At 47.7% G+C, this 20984-nt stretch overlaps 1 protein-coding gene across 1 annotated transcript in view; it reads left to right on the top strand.

Moving 5' to 3' along the window:
• RAD50 (RAD50 double strand break repair protein) overlaps positions 1–20583 on the top strand; it is a 157030-nt gene extending 136447 nt beyond the window's left edge. Inside the window, exons 23-26 of the mRNA XM_088470381.1 lie at positions 3543–3628; positions 5253–5395; positions 6204–6337; positions 20092–20583. Of these exons, the coding sequence (XP_088326507.1) occupies positions 3543–3628; positions 5253–5395; positions 6204–6337; positions 20092–20278 (550 nt within the window). The 3' untranslated portion in view covers positions 20279–20583. The remainder of the gene's footprint in view (positions 1–3542; positions 3629–5252; positions 5396–6203; positions 6338–20091) is intronic.
• The last annotated feature ends 401 nt before the right edge of the window (positions 20584–20984 follow it).

Below are 20984 nucleotides of genomic sequence, written 5' to 3'. Positions count from 1 at the left end.
TGAAAAGAAAAGGAGAGTTATAGTAAAACCTTACCTTTTAACTCTTTCTTCGAAGTCCATGGGGTCCACAGGGCACCCGCCCTGACGCTCCTAGCTTATATGGGTTTTTTTTTCCTGGTCACTTGTTTCCTTCTCTGTGTGAAAGTGTGATTCCTCAGTGTACCAGTCTGTCTTCTCTCCTATCCTGCTCCTGCCTTGGGCTTGTTAACAAAACTGAAGTGCCCTCAGGCTGTGGGTGGGGTATAGGGGGAAGGACCGGAGCATCCTGGGATTGAAAAGCTTTGCTGTTGGTGTCCGGTCCTCCAGGTCCCACCTATACCCCAATGTCCCCCTGTGGACCCTGTGCACTTTAAAGAAAGAGAGTTAACCAAGCTAAGTTTTACCATAACTTTAATTTTTTCAGTTGTAAAACAACTCTGCATCAACCTCCTTATGACTGGGTGAATTCATAGTAATAATAGAATATACACATAGGAAACTTTTGCATAGCTCACTACACTTGGCACTGTATGCTGTGGATCAATACCAAGTGTCATATTTGCCATTAAATATGCCTATGGTCAACTTTTATTGATAACTGGCTCCTCCTTGCTTTAAGTCATTGCTTATGTAGTTTACAGATGTCCTCATCTAGCCTCAATACCCCACACAGTGTGTATTGCATGGCGTGAGTTAGCCGCCAGGTCCTGTGCTACTCCGGTCTTTTTTTTTTTTTGCAGAAAATGTGACTGAAGGTGCCCGTCCACTAGACGATTAAGTTGAGCGATTGAACGATAACGATGATTCAATCGTTTGCAAATCGTTTGCAAAAATGTCTTAAACGACCAGCGATGCTCGTACCCGCTGGTCGTTTAGACATCTATCATGATGGTCAACCTGATGATAACGTCAGGTTGCGCATGTTTACAGATGATTGATGAGCCTGCACTGCACGACTGCTCGTTCAGTGCAGGCTCATCACAGACTGACAAACTACTGCACGATTACAATGTTGTAATCGTGCAGTCGTTTTCATGTCTGCTAGTGGATGGGCACCTTAAGTCTCTCAATGCGATGTGAATAGGATGCACCAACAGACTGTGCTGATTAATTTGATATGCAACACACATTATCTGTGTGCACCTGAGTTTGAATATGAACCACAACGGAGCTTTGAATGAAAAAAGCTGCAGCCGCTAAATTGAATACAGATTCCGGGACTCTGTCGCACACACATATTCAAGTATCGTATATCAAATTAATAGCAGTCTGCTCTTGCATCATAGTCTCATCGCATTGCAAAAACCTCATAAAAGATGTTCGACGTGTCACGCTGAGAGTGGCTTTTTGGCGCGACTGCAGCAAAGATGTGTAAGGACACATCTGTATATTTATTTAGTACAGCCACTAAACGTTCCTGGTCAACATGTCTTCTGTTCATTTCCAGAGTCCTTAACATTTCTCTTTTAAGGTACATGCACATCAGTCAGTTAGCTGCAGATTCTCTGCTTTCAAAATAAGAACCCATATGTAACTATGCAACTTGCTTTACTACACCATACAGTGCTTTACAAGTAGGCCAACTCTGGCAAACATGTGCAATTGCACATCATGCTGCAGTACAGTTAAATCAATTAGTGGGCCAGTTCCCCTAGTTAGACTAATGGTGCATACACACGATCAGATTTTTTCTTCAGATATGGACGATAACGATTTAAAAATCGTTCAGTCGTTCATATCTGATGGAAAATCGTTCATATCTGACATGCCTGAACGATGGACGATCAACGATGCGCGTTCCCGTTTGTCAGATAACGATATCTGACATCTGATGGGTTTGCAGTCAGACTTGGACGATTCCATTCATTTAATGCAGTCAAAAATCGTTCAATCGTTCAAATCGTTCAAAACTTTGGTCAAATCGTCCAAATCGTTTAAATCGTTTAATCGTTCAGTCGTTCATCTGACAAGTCTGACAAATCTGACCGTGTGTACGCTCCATTACCATACATACCTTAAAGCTGTCAAATCCACCATCCATTCCATCTACCTACTCCTGCTATTTTGCTCCATATTTCCAACACTATTTCCAAGTCTTAAGGGAAATCTGTATTGTTTCCAGACAGACTCACGGATTTCAACGTCATGTGATGGCAGAGGGGAAGGATATCATAGGAAAAACAGAGATTATAGAGGTATTCCTAAACCTCTCTGCTTACTATATCATGTGCCATAAGTCTGTGTTTGCCCTATGAACATCTTCAGAATTATAAATCCTTACATTATTGTAAACAAGTTAGATTTATGAATCTAAAAACTCTTAGACAGGAGACAATCCTGCATATGACATCAATTTACTAATGCTGGCCATACACGCTACAATTATCGGGGCGATCCGCCGATAATTGTAGCGTGGGGGGGGGGGGGGCGACCGAGGGTTAAATATTGCTCGGTCGGGCATGCCGGATTGTCCAGCATGCCCGTCCGATGCGATATTTCCTGGTAAACTGTCGGCCGCATCGGGCAGTGTATGCCCAGCCGCGGCCAACAGACAGACATTTCCTGTGTCTCCTCCCCCGGGGGTGGAGCGTGGATGTCTGCCGAATACACTGTGAGAGAAATCTTATAGTGTATGCCGGCGACATCTGCGGCTGGCAGCCGGCCAGATAAAATGTCTGTCGGTCTGACATGCATTTTATCTGGCCGTGTATGCCCAGCATAAGTGTTCTAAAGCTATATAAATTTCACCTCTCATACAAAGCTCTAATAGGGGTTTTCTTTTGGATTTTTTAAGTTAGATTTATGACTTTCATATAAAGGTGCAGGACAAATATTTGTGCAAACCAGGCACAAGCTTCAAAACGCATTATTAGAAAAAAAAAATGTAAGTGAAGGGTGAGGCAAACTGTGTAAGAGGTATTTACTCAGGACGGTCCAGCCATGCTCACAGCCTCACCAGGGATCCTGCACCTCATCCAGAAGAAGCCTTGGTAGTGGATGCATGTCAAAGGAAATATGGCATAATCTATTCTATAATTCTATACGGTGTCTCAACATAGATGATCACCATTGTTCTGATTTGTGCCCCTGCTATACAGTATATGTGTATTGATCTGTGAGTGTAAATCAGTTTGCATTACTAATCTTTTCCTTTGTCTCCCAAATCCCCATTTTCATGTGTATGTGTTCTACGTATGTAGAATTCCCATATATAGCTCCCTTGCATGTCTCTGGAATGCCTTCTGAGAGCACTTTGATTGTTAGTGCTTTATTGGATATTTCCAGGGCCATCATTCTAGATGGGACTCTCCGACTGAACATTCTAAGCCTCCCTCGCCCCAACACTAAACTAATAGCAATAAATAAACCACCCTTAAGCAATCAGTGACATTAAATTATTAGCAGCCACATTTAATAAATACACCTGCAGTATTTTGTTCCAACTAGACCAGACATTACATTGATAATGTGTGTTTAATAAATAAATGGTGCATACAGTAATGTAGGATTTGGGGCAACTAATTTATTGATTTAATCACACTGAACCGTATTTATTTTTATAGAGCTATAATGAAGTTCCACAGCATGAAAATGGAAGAGATCAATAAAATTATTCGTGATCTTTGGCGCAGCACATACCGAGGACAAGGTACAGTACTTCACCTTATACTCCTTTTTGTTCGTGCCAATAAAACTTTTCTATATTAATGTTCGGTACATGGCAACGAAATTGGGTGAATGGGAAAATAACCTGGTGATGATTCCAGGTTTCTCTCACTGTGCCCAGCTTCTCAGGGCATCCTCAGGACTCTGAGCTAATATGAATGCGTCATTCTCAGTGCATCTTCAGGACTCTGAGCTAATATGAATGCGTCATTCTCAGTGCATCTTCAGGACTCTGAGCTAGTATGAATGCGTCATTCTCAGGGCATCTTCAGGACTCTGAGCTAGTATGGATGCGTCATTCTCAGTGCATCTTCAGGACTCTGAGCTAGTATGAATGCGTCATTCTCAGTGCATCTTCAGGACTCTGAGCTAGTATGAATGCGTCATTCTCAGGGCATCCTCAGGACTCTGAGCTAGTATTGATGCGTCATTCTCAGGGTATCCTCAGGACTCTGAGCTAGTATGAATGCGTCATTCTCGGGGCATCCTCAGGACTCTGAGCTAGTATGAATGCGTCATTCTCAGGGCATCCTCAGGACTCTGAGCTAGTATGGATGCGTCATTCTCAGGGTATCCTCAGGACTGAGCTAGTATGGATGCGGCATTCTCTGAGGCTGCTAGTCCAGGTGCAGTCTAATGGGAGACGTGAGGCACCTTTCACTTACTGGGCTAAATCTAGAGACCACTGAGTAGGAGTGCAAAAGGGTATACTTATACTCTATATCTCACAAGCTCCAGATATAGTATTACTTGTAAAAACTTATACAGAGGTGTCTTCATACACTATTGCAGCAGTCAGGCTAAACAGCCCTTCTCAGCGCACCAGGTCCTGGGCGACTCGGCTTGGGCTGACCGTCTTCTTTGGCAGAAAATGCATTTTATTCGAGACTGCTCTGATTAATTTGCTATGCAACACTTGTACTGTATACGTATGTGTGACTGAGTCTGAATCTGTATATGAAGTGCTGCATTTTCCACACCAAGGTCTGTTGTGCTTCGTATACTGAGTCACTCGCACACAGATGTACAAGTGTCACATATCAAATTACTCAGTGTAGTCTTATGAAGCATTGTCGCATCTGTTTGTGACTAAGACGTATTTTAGGGCGGAAGATGCTTGGCACAAGCTGAGTCGCACAGGACTCTCCCACCGCATGGCAACCAGGTGTATGAGGACACATCTGTACTGAAGTTATTTCTTATATGGTACAGTTATTACAGATTTAAACTCTGCTAATAAAATGTGATTGGAATAGTTACCGCCACATTTGATCCCTATAAGAGGATTGTGCAGGGTACATAGTGTATGAGCATAACCTGGAGTATTTGTTGCCTGGTTTCTGTTATGTTCACATACGCTGCACAGTCTACTTATCATAATAACACTGATGACATTTTTCTATGTTGAATTTAACCAGTTTCCAACATCCGTGTTTTCAATAAGAAGAATATAGGTGATGTTTTATGCTGTATCAATTGATAAATATTTCTTTGATTATTTGTATGATTATTCAAAATACTAATTTACAGAAATAAAAATGTGAAATGAACATACAAAAAAACAATATCAATGATGTATTGATTCTGAAATGTGTGATCTTTTTCAGACATTGAGTACATCGAGATCCGATCAGATGCTGATGAAAGTGTGTCGGCTACAGATAAAAGAAGATCATACAACTATAGGGTAGTGATGATAAGAGGAGATACTGCACTGGACATGAGAGGGCGCTGCAGTGCAGGGCAAAAGGTACATGGTCTTCCATTTGCCTGTAAGGCTTTGCACTTCTAACGTCATGTGACTTCTCTGTAAGGAAGCTGTAAAGTCCATGTACTTCATAGTCAGCGTAATTAAATGAATTGGGGTTGTCCAGCAGCTAAACAAACTATTGCTAGATTAAACAGTTATTTTATTCAAGTTTTTACTGTTTTAATGTATTTGCGTCCAAAGAGGCTTGTTGTCAATGGTGTTGTATGGGCAGCTTTGGAATGTGCACTTTCATTAAATCCATGAGAGAAACTACCACCCTTTTACACTCTTGTCCTGCTTTTTTGTATTACTACTGTAAGGGAGGAATTCAGTTAGACCCGATAACTTTGAACTGGTGAAAAGGGAGGTAGCCCCGGATTTTATCACCTTAGGCTATTAAATAGACTCCCTATTTTACCCGAACCTCTTTTTAACAAGTGTTAAAATGGGCTACTAAGTGCAGTTAAAGGGCGTTAACACATAGTCTGTGAAAAGTTCAGACGTATGCATTAACTCTGTGTTATCACCCATTAACTGCATACTTATTGGGGATTTCTTTTTGGGCTAATTTTATTCTGCAATAAGTTTATACATTCTGAAAAGGTGAGAATCTGTTCTCTGATATTTTGTATAACTGAGGTTACCTGATTGGAGGGGAGGAACTTGTGCCAATTCAAATGAAATGCCTACCTTCTGGACCAGCTTCTACCCCATTATTGTAGTGTCCTGCAATGGAGTAAGAGAAATGTATTTAACATAAGTAAAAATATTCTCTTTTCCATGTAAAAGTATGATTAATGTTTCCCAGGTTTTGGCCTCTCTCATTATTCGTCTGGCGCTGGCAGAGACTTTCTGTTTGAACTGTGGAATACTTGCCCTGGACGAGCCTACCACCAATTTGGATCGTGAAAATATAGAATCTCTTGCCCATGCATTGGTTGAGTGAGTAAAAGAAAAGCTTTTTCCATAAACTCTTCTTAAGACAGGCCTTTTTGAGTATTTAATATTAGGACAAAGTCCAAGGCACCTTTTAACCATAATGGAGATATTAAGTTTTGTTTTCTGTTCCATATGATATTTTCACTTGGGGCCAGGGTCATCCATGTTCCCTGAGCAGGGGGATATTGCAGACATGTGACCCAAGGATGTGGTGGGGCATCTTGTCACCTAGTGACATGGGGGCCTGCTCATACTCTTTCATCTGAGCACTGCCCCGGCTCATAGCTGCTCTCTGATCACCTATTTACACCATCACATGGGATGCAGATGCTGTCTTTTGTAATGGGGATAAATAAAAAAAATTGGTAACATGAATTTAAAAATGTGGAAGAAAACACAGAAATCAGATGAACATTTTGGAATTTTAAAACACTGGGGAATGACTAAGTGGAATCCTGAGGTAGAAAAGGCTTTTCAGGTGCTGAAGGTAGCACTCTGCACTCAACCAGCGTCAATGACTGTCTGACTTTAAAAGGAGAATTTATGGTCTTACCTTGTTGAATCACTCTGGGTATAGCCTGGAGAGGGAAAATCTCAGCACCAAACTGTTACTAATTTTCTTCCCTGCAGCCAACTGGCTCCCTCTCCACTATACCCCAGCCACATGGCAACCAGTTTAAGTTAGCAAGCCAATGACAGGAGCGAGGAGAAGAAGAGGGCGAAGGAAAACCAGCACATGCGCAGAACCTACATTAGAGTATGGTGCGCCAAGAACCAGCATCAGAGGAAATAAACGCTGCAAGCCAAGTGCGTCAGGGTGGGCGCCCTCTGCCCCCTATGGAGTTGAAGAAAAGGATTTAACAAGGTTCACAATAAATTCTCCTTTCTTCTTCCTCCACTAGGGGTCACAGGGATCAGTATGGGTTGTCCTAAAGCTCCCACAATGGGAGGGGACACTCCTGGGCTGCACTGGGAATCCCCTTTGTGCTCAAATACAGCGTCCAAAGACGCGAAGGTGATAACTGCATAGTAACGAATAAAAGTGTGGGCAGATAACCACATGGCAGCCGTACAAGTTGTACCGCAGAAACGCCATGTTAAGCCACCCAAGAAGGTCCCACTAAGCTGCGGGATGAGTAGTTACCACAGTAGGGGCAAGAGATCTGCCACAGAGTGTGGCGGATAGGCTAGCGGGGCCACCAGAATAATCTATTCAGAAACCGTCCAGCCCCGAACTGAGCTCCAGGTCTGTTCACGGAAAAAATTTCTAGAAGCCTACATTCCTAGATACGTCTTCCAGTGAAGAGTCCGGAACACAAAAACCCAGGTATGAGAGGAACCGAGACACAACTCTGGGGGAGGGACCCAAGCGATACCGCAGAACAGTCTGATCTAAGTATAAGATCAGATAGGGGGAGCATCAAGACACGGCGCTCAAACCGACACCCACTGCTCTAAGCAATGGCAAGAAGCAAGATCGCTGTCCCAGTAAACCAACCACAATCAAGGACTCCTAAGGGAGCCTACCGAAGAGTCCAATGAACCAAGAAAAGGTTAGATGGAGCCACCTGGTAAGAACGACCGGTGACTGCACACAGAGGACGCCCTAACAAAAGAGAACATCCGAACCTCTGGTAGGCGCAAAAGCAGTAGTTAGAAATAACAGGTCTGAGACTTGTATCCCCAGGAAGAGGGTCAAAGGCTCAAATTCACAGAAAGAGGATTCAAGATAGCTGGAATGATCTGGGGAAGAACCCCAACTCCTCAATAGGTCCTCTAATTCGGAAAGAATTCTGACCAGAAAGGTGCCGTAGGGTACAACTGACCCCTCTGGAAAAAACCCTCCTAGCTTTGAAGACTGGTGACGAGCCAAGCTGGCAAAGCGAGGCGGGCCAGAATCCAATTAAAACACAGGCTCTGAGATAAAAAACTAACCTCCGAGGAAGACTCATTAGGCGCCGACTGAGAGGCAGAAGAGCTGCATACTACAGCCGTCGTGGCCAAGTTAAGCCACAAGGATCACCATGCTTCCTTCCAAATGCGATCCGTGAAGCATGAACGGGATGAAAATTAAATAACAGTGGAAACTTCCACTGTACTGCCAGAGCTACCAATTGGAGTGCTCCAGGAACTTTGGAGCCGGATCAGTATCTTGGTAACTACTTGTTATGCGAGACACTATGATCTCGATGTCTGTCAGGCCCCAGCAATCACAAGGCACCAAAAAGCGTCAGAATGTAGAGCCCACTCACCTGAGTGAACGACCTGGCAGCCTAGGAGTCCTCTGCTCCAGGTGAACTGTAGGAAGGAAGGCCTCTTACAGAGCCATAAGATAATACTCCACCTAACTGGGGAGCGGCTGACCATCTTAATGGAACCGCAACTGAGAGCACCACCCTGATGGCTTATGTGGGCAACAGGTATCACGCTGCCAGGCCAGACTAGTACCGGATGATGCGGGAGGAGGTGTAGAACTAGACAGAGAGCTCTGAAAACCAACCAGAACAGCAGAATGAAAATCTGTAACAACTCCCCTGAGGTGTCCACCGATCCTAAAGGACTAATGACAGGTTACTGCCTTCCACACATGAAGGTGTGCATCGGTGGTCAGAAGGACCCCTGTTCTGGGTCCCAACAGTTTAGCTATGCATAATCAAAAATCGGACTGGATTTATGTCATAGGGCCCAAATTTCCCTGTGAAAAGGCAGGGAGTGAAACAAAGCAAACTGCCGTAAATCCGTCCTGTCAAAGGGATAGATTACAGAGCCCAAGAACTGCCTGTAAGAACAATCAGTAGAGATGCCAGAAAGGAGGGAACGGTAACCGGAAGACCATTAGTCTAATGGCAGGGAGGTATACCCCCCAACCGTTGGAATGCAGCAAAGCTCTCCTCCAAGGTAAAAGTCATCCAAATGGGATGCAATGGGGAAGCCGGCTGACATTATACCGACAGCCGGCTTCCCGACTGTCATATCCCAGTGAGGGTGAAATGACCGGCTAGTCTAGATGCAGACACCGCTCATTTCACCGACGCCGGGAGACCGATCGAAGGGATGCCGCGTGTTGCTTGCGGACAGCCGCGGGGGGGTTTAGGTTTAGGGCTCCCGGGGGGGACTTAGGGTGCCGATGGGTCGACTAGTAACAAGGTCGACAGGTATGAAGGTATATGGGCAGTAGGTCGACACTCAGTCAAATGGTCAACACATTTTTTTTCAGGGTTAGTGTCAGGGTTAGGCACTTACCCCGACGGTTAGGGTTAGGCACTTACCCCGACGGTTAGGGTTAGGCACTTACCCCGGCAGTTAGGGCTAGGCACCAAGAGGAGGGTTAGGAATAAAGATTAGGGAAAAAAAAAAAAAAACATGTCAACCATTTGCATGTCGACTGAGTGTCGACCAGTGGCGACCATTTGCATGGCGATTATATGAGTGTCGACATGTGACTATTTTCACCTCCACATGTGCCGACCAATTTCATGTCGACTATTTGGTGGTGCGTGTCGACCATTTCCATGTCTATTTGCGTGTCGCCCGCGTCGACCATTGTGTCGACTATGAGTGTCGACCTAATGACCGGTCGACCTTCAGTCCCTGTCAACCTTCTGCCTGTCTACCTTCATACCCGTCGGCCTTGTTACCAGTCGACCTTTAGTGTGTCGACCATCTGACCCTGTCGACCTTCAGTCAGTCGACCTATTGTGTCGACCATCAGTCACTGTCGACCTATTGCCTGTCGCCCTTCAGTACCCGTCGACCTTGTCACCAGTCGACATTTAGTGTGTCGACCTTCAGACCCTGTCGACCTTCAGTCCCTGTCTGTCTATTGCCTGTCTATCTTCCATTGTCTACCTAAACACTGTCTATCTAGACAATGTAGACCTAAAGATCGGATACCGACACTCCTGATCCTCATGAAAACCAGGAGGGGCTGAGAACCTACTGTAACAGAGATACCGGAACTGGAAACTATTGTACTGCACAGAATACCCGAGGAAGCTACAGCACCTGGTATTCCCAGGCGGTTTCCCATCCAAGTACTAACCATGATGGAACATAACGACTCCATTAGAAACCTGAGAATCCTGGAGTCACTGCTATTACCCAGAGAATGAGGATGGGCTAGAACAAGTAGTCCGGTATCTGACCAGTAAGAGACTGGTAAAGTAACTTTCACCTTTAGATGCAAGGACCTGGACAATAACCATGGAGGTTAGACGATAGCTTGTGAAACTCACTAAGGCATATATGAGTCCCGTATAGGACTCTAACCTGGGCTGTGCTGAGCCTCTAAGTACTGAAGGAGTCCATGGCAGCATACCAGGAACGTGGCCAGAGGACTGCCCTGGCCACCACGGCAGATGTTCGCACTTAAGAGGTGACCTCCTAATTAACTAGGTAGTAGCCAGACTGCCCCAAAAACATTTGTCCCTGAACTGAGATCCTATCTGGCATCTGTCCAATGGCCCCTAGCCGTAGTTGCCCAAGCAAAGCTAGGGATGCGCCCTGGACTAGATAATTCTGGGAAAACTATACAGCTGCCTAGGATAGCAGATTTAACAAGCCACAGTGACTGATCCGTTGCTGGTAGCAGATACACTGAAGCAATGTGCTTAGATATCCAAAAGCCTCCGCTAGGAGGTCCACAAGCTACTACTGCAATACCAGGTTAATGTGTGGAGTGGACAGAGCAAGCTCCCTGTTCTAAACCATTAAATATATGGCCCCCAGCTAGGGTGCGTATCCGATATTAAATTGATGAGAAGAGATGTCTGTTTTAAGTACCTGTGCTTTAGACCAGAGGGCTGTTATGTTTAAAGGTACTGAAATAATTCTGAAGCCTTCGTCCCTATCAGGGTGTCTACCTCTAAGGATCTGGAGAATGCAGCCTGTACCGAGGATTCACAACCAGACAGGGCCTAGCGCTGACAGACCTGTGCTGAGCCATGCCTCTGCTGGCTAGCATCACACACTCCTGTGCTGAATAAGTGAAGGAGTGCTGCATATACCTGGCTCTACTGCAGGTGTGATCCTTCTTGTAGGAAGGAGACCTGCACATTAGTCCGCCGGACCATGGAAGACTCTAACTTACCGGGAGCTGTAAACTGGTAAGTTAACATCCACATTACCTGTAAATGGAAGTCTGTGACAGCTTCCTCGACTGGTAGCCATGGTTGAAGGATCCCTCATGCAGCGTAGCCTTGAAACACTGGGCACTGTGATAGGGATTCCTCTGCCATCGCAGTTTCAAAACTTTGGGGTATACACAATCAGCCGCGGGGTTTACCCCCCGACTAATTGTCGTGATGGTGGTGAGTCAATTAATGGGGATTCCACGCGCGGGGGTCCACGAGACCCCACGCGCGAGTCCCCCGCTGTCGTGCTTTACCTCGCACCTCATGTAGGTGCGAGGTAACAGCTGCAGGAAGCCGCCCTTGTCGGCCTCGCGTGCGACAGAATAACACACTGTTTCAGCACTTCTCGCGGAAACAGTGTGTTCCCGCGAGCGAGAGCACATTTACCAGCGCGGGGAAAAGGCTATTTTATTGAATAGCTTTACCCCGCGCCGCGGGACTTTCGAGCACAATTACTCGCGGGAGAAGTCCCGCGGGTAATTGAATATACCCCATAGTGTCTGTGGAGAAAGTACATTAGTACACAGCTCTAGAAAAAGGTCCAACATCAACGTCACAGAGGAGCACCCACCTCCCTGGGTGCTTCAACCTTGGAAGCAATTTAAAAGCAGTCCAAGTGTTTCCCCCACACAAAAGGTTTATAAAAATGGTGATTTCTACTTCAGGGTCCATAGGGGGTCCACAGGGTTGACCTTGGGGTATAGCTGGATCTGGATCCACGGGCACCACGCAGTTAAAGCTTTGCTGCTCCCAGGATGCACTTGGGTCCGTCCTCCTCTATACCCCGCCCCGGCCACAGGCACCTCAGTTTTAGTTGGTGCCCGGCCGGAGTCGGGTCACCCTGTCGCAGTGGGGCTGCAGGAGCAGCCCCTAAGCTTTATTTTAAAAGAGAAATTTTTTATTTTTTTTTCTACTTTTTTATACACTTTTAGAGCGGCAGCATCAGACTGTCCTTTAGGACGTCCACGCTGCCGCTCCTTCTCCCCGCTGGCGCCGCGACGCCAGTACAGCTCTGGGGATCGCGGCGGGACCCCAGAGCTTGTACTAGCCGGGCTCTGGGGACTTCCTTGACTGCTGCCGGACGCGACGGGGATCAGGTAAGCCCGGCGGCCCGCGGATACTTTACATGCAGTCAGAAGCCTCCGGTCTCTGGGGACAGACCGGAGGCGCTAGCGGCGGCGGCGGGCTCCCCCTCAATTGAGGAATACCCCGCGTGTCCGCTAGACCACCAGGGTATCAGGCTGGTAGCGGGACTGGCAACCCGGGGGTTAATTGCTAGCCAGGGGAGGCAGCCTTCCCTGTCTAGCGGCTCCTCCCCTCAGCTCAGCTAGGAGTCTGGCGTCGCTGAGCTGCTCTTATCTCTCGGCCACTCCTCCTCTGAGGTCTCCGGCGGCCATCTTTACTGGCACATCGCAGACTCCCAGGCGGTATCAAGTGGACCGGTCCCCCTGTGTATCTCTCCCCTGCTAAAGGACAGTGTACACAGCGCTATAGCCCTCCCAGACACTGAATCTGGGCGGTTGATTGTAGCGGAAGGTGCAGTGAGTACTAACTTTTCTGCATTGTATGTGACTATTGCTGGTGCTGCCTGTCTGTGACTTATTCTCCTTGCTGTCAGCTTATAACTATCCCTTTCCTTCTCCTACGGCCCGCAGGTGTGTGGGGGAAGGGCGTTTTTCTGAGACCCTCACTTATATAAAACACGTATTTGTGGGGTCAGTCACATACTGTTGTGTGCTACACAGTACCATATCTGGGCTGTTGTGTCGCATACTGGTGAGTGCGCGGGTGTTAAAACCGTAATTCCTCTGGTGATACCTATTTCTTGTGATTTACGGTATCATGTCTGATGAGGAGACTGAGCGCTCTGTGGCTCCTGTGTTATTTTCCTGCAGACGCTGTGCTGCTGGAGTTGATGGGGAGGACTTATCTCAGGATGGTCTGTGCGGGCGGTGCCAGCTGGTACCGGGCCCCTCCAACCCCCCTGTATCACAGGACCCTCCTTGGGCGATGTTTTCACAGGTGCTGGCGTCTATTGCGGACCGGTTATCGGTCCCATCAGCGGTCCCTTCTAGGGCATTGCCGCAGCCCACCATCCCCCATTCCCCGGGGGTTCCACAAATGTTGCGGTCTCCCCCCGGGGCCCAGACTGTGGGTCCTTACTCGGGACTGCCTGTGTATGTGCAGTCTTCCCCAGGGACGCGTCAGTCTGTAGTGCCTTTGCAGAGTTTTGCTCCGACGGCTCCTCCGCCTTGGGTGGATGTTCTATCCAGCTCCGTACAGAGTCTGGCGGCTTCATCCTCGGCGTTTCAGTCCATGTTGCAAGGTGATGTGCCACCAAGGGTGTCTAAACGTCCGGTTGTGAGTTCACTAGCTGCGCAGTTGTCGGACTCGGAAGTGTCCTCAGATGATGGAGAAATCCATGAGGACTCTGACTCTGATGTCATGGGGCAGGAGGTGGAAGCTAAGTCCTCCATTAATGTTCCAGCCTTAGTTAGGGCGGTGCGGGCTATCCTACATGTTGAGGATGATGCGCCGGCTCCTAGGTCGAAGTTTCCTAATTTTAAAAAGGCCAAGGTGACTTCAACTGTGTTCCCCCTGTCTGATCAATTATCGGATCATATGGCGGCGGCCTGGCAATTACCTAGTAAGAGGTTCCATCCACAGAAGAGGTTGGCGGCGAACTATCCTTTTCCTGAAGCTCATTGCAGGAAATGGGAAACTCCGCCGGCGGTGGATTCCCACGTTACCCACTTGATCAAAAGCGCGACGCTGCCATTGCCGTCTATCACCTCTTTGAAGGATCCCACGGACAGGAAGGTGGAGACTTGTGTCGGCTGCAGCGGTGTCTGCTCGGCGCTCCCTGTGGCTGAGGTCCTGGAGGGCTGATGCAGATTCAAAAAAGGGTCTGGAGGCCTTGCCTTTTAATGGTGATTTACTATTTGGTCCGGATTTGGACAAAATAGTGGATACTTTGGCTAAGTCCAAGTCGGCTTTTCTCCCTTCGGCCTCTGCGCCGGCTAAAGTGAGGAGCTCTGCCTTTCGGTCCTTTCGGGTTCAGGGTAACGCCAAGGGCCAGTCCTTCCCGAGACATTCGGCGACCAAGGCCGCACCCAAGCCCAAGAAGCAGGCATGGAGTGCTCGGCGCCCTTCTTCCAAGCAGGAGGATAAGCCTGCTGCCTGATGGGACGGGCCTCTCTCTGGGGGACCCCAGAGTGGGAGGCCGACTTCTCCAATTCGCCCAGTTTTGGCACAATACCACCACGGATGCCTGGGTTCGAGAAGTAGTCTCTCAGGGGTACGCCCTGTCTTTTCGGTTCAGGCCGCCCCACCAGTTTTTCTGTACGTCCTTCTCTGGACAAGACCAAAGCTGGTCAGATTCAGGTAGCTATAGAATCCTTGCTACAAGCAGGGGTCATTGTTCCCGTTCCACAGTCTCAGCGCGGGACGGGGTACTATTCTACTCTGTTTCTGGTACAGAAACCCAATGGTTCTCATCGCCCTATCCTGAATTTGAAGTCTCTGAACAGATACCTCAGAGTTCCCAGGTTCAGGATGGAAACGTTACGTTCCATCATTCTGGCGATGGAACCCGGGGATTATATGGTCTCCCTCGATATCCAGGACGCCTATCTCCATGTGCCCATAGCACCGGCACATCAGTGGTATCTGAGGTTTGCTATCCTGAACCATCACTACCAATTTCGGGCGTTGCCTTTTGGCCTTTCCACGGCTCCGAGGGTGTTCACCAAGGTGATGGCGGTTATGGCTGCCCACCTTCGGGGTCAGGGTCTACGTCTACGTACCTGGACGATCTTCTGCTGCTGGCGAGCTCCCCAGAGGTGCTTCTTCGACATCTCCACCTGACCATTGCTTGTCTTCAAGCACACGGGTGGTTGATAAACTGGAAGAAGTCCTCCCTGATTCCATCACAGCGGATGGTTCATTTGGGAGCCCTGCTGGATTCTCGTCAGCAACGGATTTTCCTGACTCCAGAGAAGGTCTCCTCCCTGCAGCTGCGGATACACAGTTGCCTGAGCAGTTGCCGCCTGTCGGTCCATTCAGCTATGAGAGTTCTGGGGTCCATGGTGTCGACATTCGACATGGTGGAATTTGCCCAGTTCCATTCCCGGCCCCTGCAGGGGCTGATTCTATCGGAATGGAACGGGTTACCTCACCGGATCCGCTCTCAGATGCTGGTGTTGTCCCCGGAGGTTCGGCAGTCTTTGGCTTGGCGGCTTCAGACGGCGCATCTGGTCGAGGGGCGCCCCTTTTGGATCCCGGACTGGGTCCTGCTCACGACGGATGCCAGTCTTCGGGGTTGGGGGGCAGTGACCGGCTCATTATCGCTTCAGGGTCGTTGGTCCGCGGAAGAAGCACTTCTCCCCATCAACATCCTGGAACTGCGGGCTGTGTACAGGGCCCTGCAGTCGTCCGGCCCCGCTCTTCACGGAAGGGCGGTTCAGGTGCAGTCCGACAACGCCACCACGGTGGCGTACATCAACCACCAAGGGGGAACTCGCAGTCGGGCAGCAATGTCGGAGGTGTCTCGCATTCTTGCTTGGGCGGAGTGTCACGTTCCAGCGATCTCGGCAGTCTTCATTCCCGGAGTCCTCAATTGGGAGGCGGACTTCCTCAGCCGTCACGACGTGCATCCCGGGGAATGGTCGCTTCACCCAGAGGTGTTTCAGCTACTCGTGGACAGGTGGGGGCTGCCGGAGCTGGACTTGATGGCCTCCCGTCACAATCACAAGTTGCCCGTTTACGGGTCAAGGACAAGAGACGCAGGCGCCTGTCTGGTAGACGCTCTGTCGGTGAAATGGACGTTTCACCTGGCGTATCTGTTTCCTCCGATATCCTTACTTCCTCGGGTTCTGCGGAAATTCAAGCAGGATGGCGGCACGCTCGTGCTGGTGGCTCCGGCGTGGCCCAGACGTCCTTGGTACTCCGATCTGAGGTGCCTCTCCATCGACGCTCCGTACCTTTTCCTCAGCGTCGGGACCTGTTGTCTCAAGGGCCCTGCCTTTACCCGGATCTGGGTTGGCTGTCTTTGACGGCGTGGCTCTTGAGACAGCCGTCTTGAGGTCTAGGGGTTTCTCCAGTTCGGTGATTGGTACCATGCTTAGGGCACGCAAGCCTGCTTCCACGCGGATTTACCACAGGGTGTGGCGCACTTATTTTCAGTGGTGTGAATCCAGAAACTATGATCCGCAGTTGTTTCGGGTTTCCAGAATCTTGGAGTTTCTTCAATCGGGTTTGGACCTCGGCTTACGCCTGGCCTCTCTGAAGGCTCATGTGTCTGCTTTGTCCGTGTGGTTTCAGCGACGGATTGCTACACTGCCAGACGTTCACACCTTTTTCCAAGGTGTTCTCAGGATCCAGCCTCCCTTCGTGCCTCCGGTGGCTCCGTGGGACTTGGCGGTGGTGCTGCGGGTCTTGCAGGGTCCTCCTTTTGAGCCGCTTGAGTCGGTGGAGCTCAAGTGTCTGACGTTTAAGACCATTTTTCTCCTGGCAATTGCTTCTGCCAGGAGGGTTTCAGAATTGGGGGCGCTTTCCTGTCGCTCCCTTTCTGATTTTTCACCAGGACAGGGCGGTGCTCCGCACTCGTCCTGAGTTTTTGCCCAAAGTGGTCTCAAAGTTCCACATTAATCAGGAACTTGTTGTGCCAGCTTTTCAGTCACCTGATCTTTCCGCTGGTGAGGCTTCCTTAGATGTAGTCCGGGCACTTAGAATCTACGTGGACCGGACTGCTTCGGTTAGGAAGTCGGATTCTTTGTTTGTCCTCTTCGGTTTTCACAAGAGGGGTTGGCCTGCCAACAAGCAAACGTTAGCCCGTTGGCTTCGTTCAGTTATTTGTGAGGCTTATGCACAGGAGGGTTTACCTGTGCCAGCCTCTGTTAAGGCTCATTCCACTCGTTCTGTGGGTCCCTCTTGGGCTGCTAGACGTGGCGCCTCCGCTGTTCAGCTGTGTAAGGCAGCTACTTGGTCTTCAATTCAGACGTTTTTGAGGTTTTATGCGTTTGACACCTTCGCCTCTCAGGATGCATCCTTTGGGCGCCGGGTACTCCTTTCAGCACAGGAGCGTCCCCGCCCTTAGTTGAACTGCTTTGGGACATCCCCAAGGTCAACCCTGTGGTCCCCCTATGGACCCTGAAGTAGAAAACAAGAGATATGGTAAGAACTTACCTTTGTTATCTCTGTTTCTACGAAGTCCATAGGGTCCACAGGGCGCCCGCCCTGACGCACCTGGCTTCAAATGGGCTGTGTGGCTGGTCACCGGTTTTCCGTCTCCCATTTCTGTGAGTATGGTTTCTTGTGTGTTCCAGTCTTCCTTCTCTCTGTTTAGTCTCCTCCTCCGGCCTTAGCTGCTTACCAACTGAGGTGCCTGTGGCCGGGGAGGGGTATAGAGGAGGACGGACCCAAGTGCATCCTGGGAGCAGCAAAGCTTTAACTGCGTGGTGCCCGTGGATCCAGATCCAGCTATACCCCAAGGTCAACCCTGTGGACCCTATGGACTTCGTAGAAACAGAGATAACAAAGGTAAGTTCTTACCATATCTCTTGTTGTGTATATTACGGAGGTTGTGCCATGAGTGATAAAGCGCCACAAATAGAGAAATAAGTGGAGAGAAAAATTAAGGTCAAACAGACGTTAAGTAATTTCTCTATGACTGAGACATTAACAGCCCATCACTGTTACTATAGGACAGTGGTTTATGGAACGCTTCACGAATTTGCTTGTCTTTGTACCATTGCAAATTTAGTATATGTGCTCCGAAGAGAGCACACATTCTAGTTTTACTGAAGGAGTACTTGGATATAAAAAATATCTTTATACATATATACTCATATATACTGTAGATATATAGTGATACATACATATACACATACATCCAGAAATGATTAGGACATAAATAGAAAGTACCTCAGAAAAGCTGCACACCTAACATTCAAGGCACTGAACCAATGGGCAATAATAGAGCTCAACAAACCAGCCCTAATAGAGCAGGAAGGAGTTAAATGTCTACCAGACTAGCTATAGTGAGGTATATATGGAGACATGTGCCCAACTACTATCCGGAGATGTGCTGAAGCGTGCATTTTGTAAAATGGCTGCCCAGCATTTCTCTATAGGAGGGGAGAGTTTTGTGAGAGCGATATAGCAATCGCACCGAGACAGGCTGTCTGCTATGAGCGAGCGCGCCCCGGTGTGAGGTGGATGGGTGAACAGGCAATGTTCGACTTCCCCCTCTGGTGTGGACCCCAGGGATATAGCCCTCACCACTGCCAGCGGCGTCCTGTTGGCCGACGCCCTGGTGATCTAGTGTATGGAATGGGGACACCCAGGACCAAGACTACCAGCACCTCCGGTGTTAAGCCGTGAGCATGCGGCTCCCTGCAAGCAGGGAGTCGCTCTTACCTGCCCCCGCCGGTATCTAGCTGCTGGCTCCGAGAGCGGTGGTGTGCTGACCTTCTCGGAGACGCGTAGCGGAAGTCACCGACCCAGTCGCCGGTGCTTCTGCCACCGGCGCTGGGGTTGTTGGAGTGGCAGTGACGGCGTCCTATAGGATGCCCTGCACTGTCCGCTCTTTATGTAAAATAAAAGAAAAGAATATCAACAGGGGCCCACTAAAAAGCAGCCCCACAAAATGGTGCCCTTGCTCAGCACCAAACTTAAAACTGGCTGGCCAGTGGCTGGGGGCGGAGTATAGTGGAGAGGGAGCCTGGTGGCTGCAGGGAAGAAAATTAGTAACTGTTTGGGTATAGCCTGGAGAGTGAGAATCTGGGCACCAGAGTGATCCCTGTGCCCCCTAGTGGAAGAAGAAGAAAAGGAATTTGTTGAAAAGACACATGCATCAGATTTAGGGATAGGTGATGTGTTGTCTCAAAGCAAAGATGGGTAAGAGCATCCTCTTATTTATGTAGGAAACCAGATGTGCATGAGGGAAACTAGGCCACCGTAGAAAAAGAAGCATTGGCAATTAAGTAAAAACAATCGGGTACTATCTTTTGGGAAGACAAATTAGAATGATTACTGATTATTGATCCTTTGAAATGGATGTCTGAGAATAAAGAGAGCAATGGGAGAATTACCAGATGGTTCTTTGCAAAATTGTAAGTTCTCAGAACATAGGCCAGGAAGCCAACTGCAGATGCTTTGTCCCATATCTTTTGTTTGGGTGCTACAGGTGTTATTTTTCCTTTTTACCCAGAAGTACTTAAAATACCATCACAAGTAGTCAGTGTCCCCTTTAATTGTACTTTTATTGCATTAGTGATGTGACTAAGATGCATATTTTGGGAACTATTCTCTGGTGGGATGCACGGCTAAGTCACAGTCTGCGGTGCGCCAAATGGGGCAATTTGAGCAAAGATGTACATGGATACATCTGATTTTCTTCTGACTTCTGATAGATCTCTTCTTGGTCATTTGAAGATGACGGGTGAGGGGGGCTTTCTGGGACCAGAGAGTATTTTTCTTTCTTGTTTATTAAAAGCTTACCTCATTATATTGGCCATACTTTTATAGGTTCTTACTGCCAATTTGTGTACTCTATTGAATTTTAATGAATATTATAATGCATAGAAAGTGTGACGAAGTTTTATTTTTTCTCTCCATCTGTAGGATCATTAAAAGCCGTTCCAGGCAACGAAATTTCCAACTTCTTGTAATTACACACGACGAGGACTTTGTAGAGCTCTTGGGACGCTCCGAATACGTGGAACATTTCTATAGGATTAAAAAGAACATGGACCAGTGTTCTGAGATCATTAAATGCAGCGTCACCTCGCTGGGATATTCTGGTCTTTAGAAATAGGAATTAGGATTCCTAAATTGAAAAATACTGTAGTTGCTTTTTAAAATGGTAAAGTTGTTATACAGTACTGAAATACATTTAGGGTAATTGCCTTTCATCCATTTTCAGTTTATATTTAAGAGAATGAAAATATAATTAACTCTCTTGTTTTCCAGTACAGTTGGTCTGTAATATAGATTATATTTAGAATGTACAAAGCAACATTGTACCATTAGACCTAAATCATGATGTGCCTCAGTTACTGCATTCCCTTCTGTACTCTCCAAAAATAAGTTATTAAACAGGCAATGGTCAATGTTCATTCAAACATGCTCCTGATTTGTATACTACGCTGTATATTTTTGCGCCTCATTAAAGTTAGTGTGCTGATAGAACTTTTATGTGTGTTATGGGCTCACTTACACTCTGTGTAATTGCTCATAGCAATCAATACATTTTTTTACTAATGTTTTCTACACTGATGGGTTATGGCTATGGGCAACACTACAGTTTTTCTGTGCAGTTGTTTTTTTTTCTAATAAATGTCCCTGGTCACCAACTGGCCTGCAATGAATATGCCAGGGAAAAAAATGTTTCCCAGGGTTATATAAGTAGAACATAAAATAAATAAGCTATGTCAGCGTTCATTTCCCAAACTCCGCCATTACAGCCCAGGTTTTAAGGATATCCATGCTTGAGTCAGATGATTAAATCAAATTGA

This window comes from Taudactylus pleione, unplaced genomic scaffold (assembly GCF_031769625.1).
Source record: "Taudactylus pleione unplaced genomic scaffold, aTauple2 ptg000099l, whole genome shotgun sequence".
Classification (NCBI taxonomy): Eukaryota; Metazoa; Chordata; class Amphibia; order Anura; family Myobatrachidae; genus Taudactylus; species Taudactylus pleione.
This window is presented reverse-complemented; position numbering and strand designations above follow the sequence as displayed.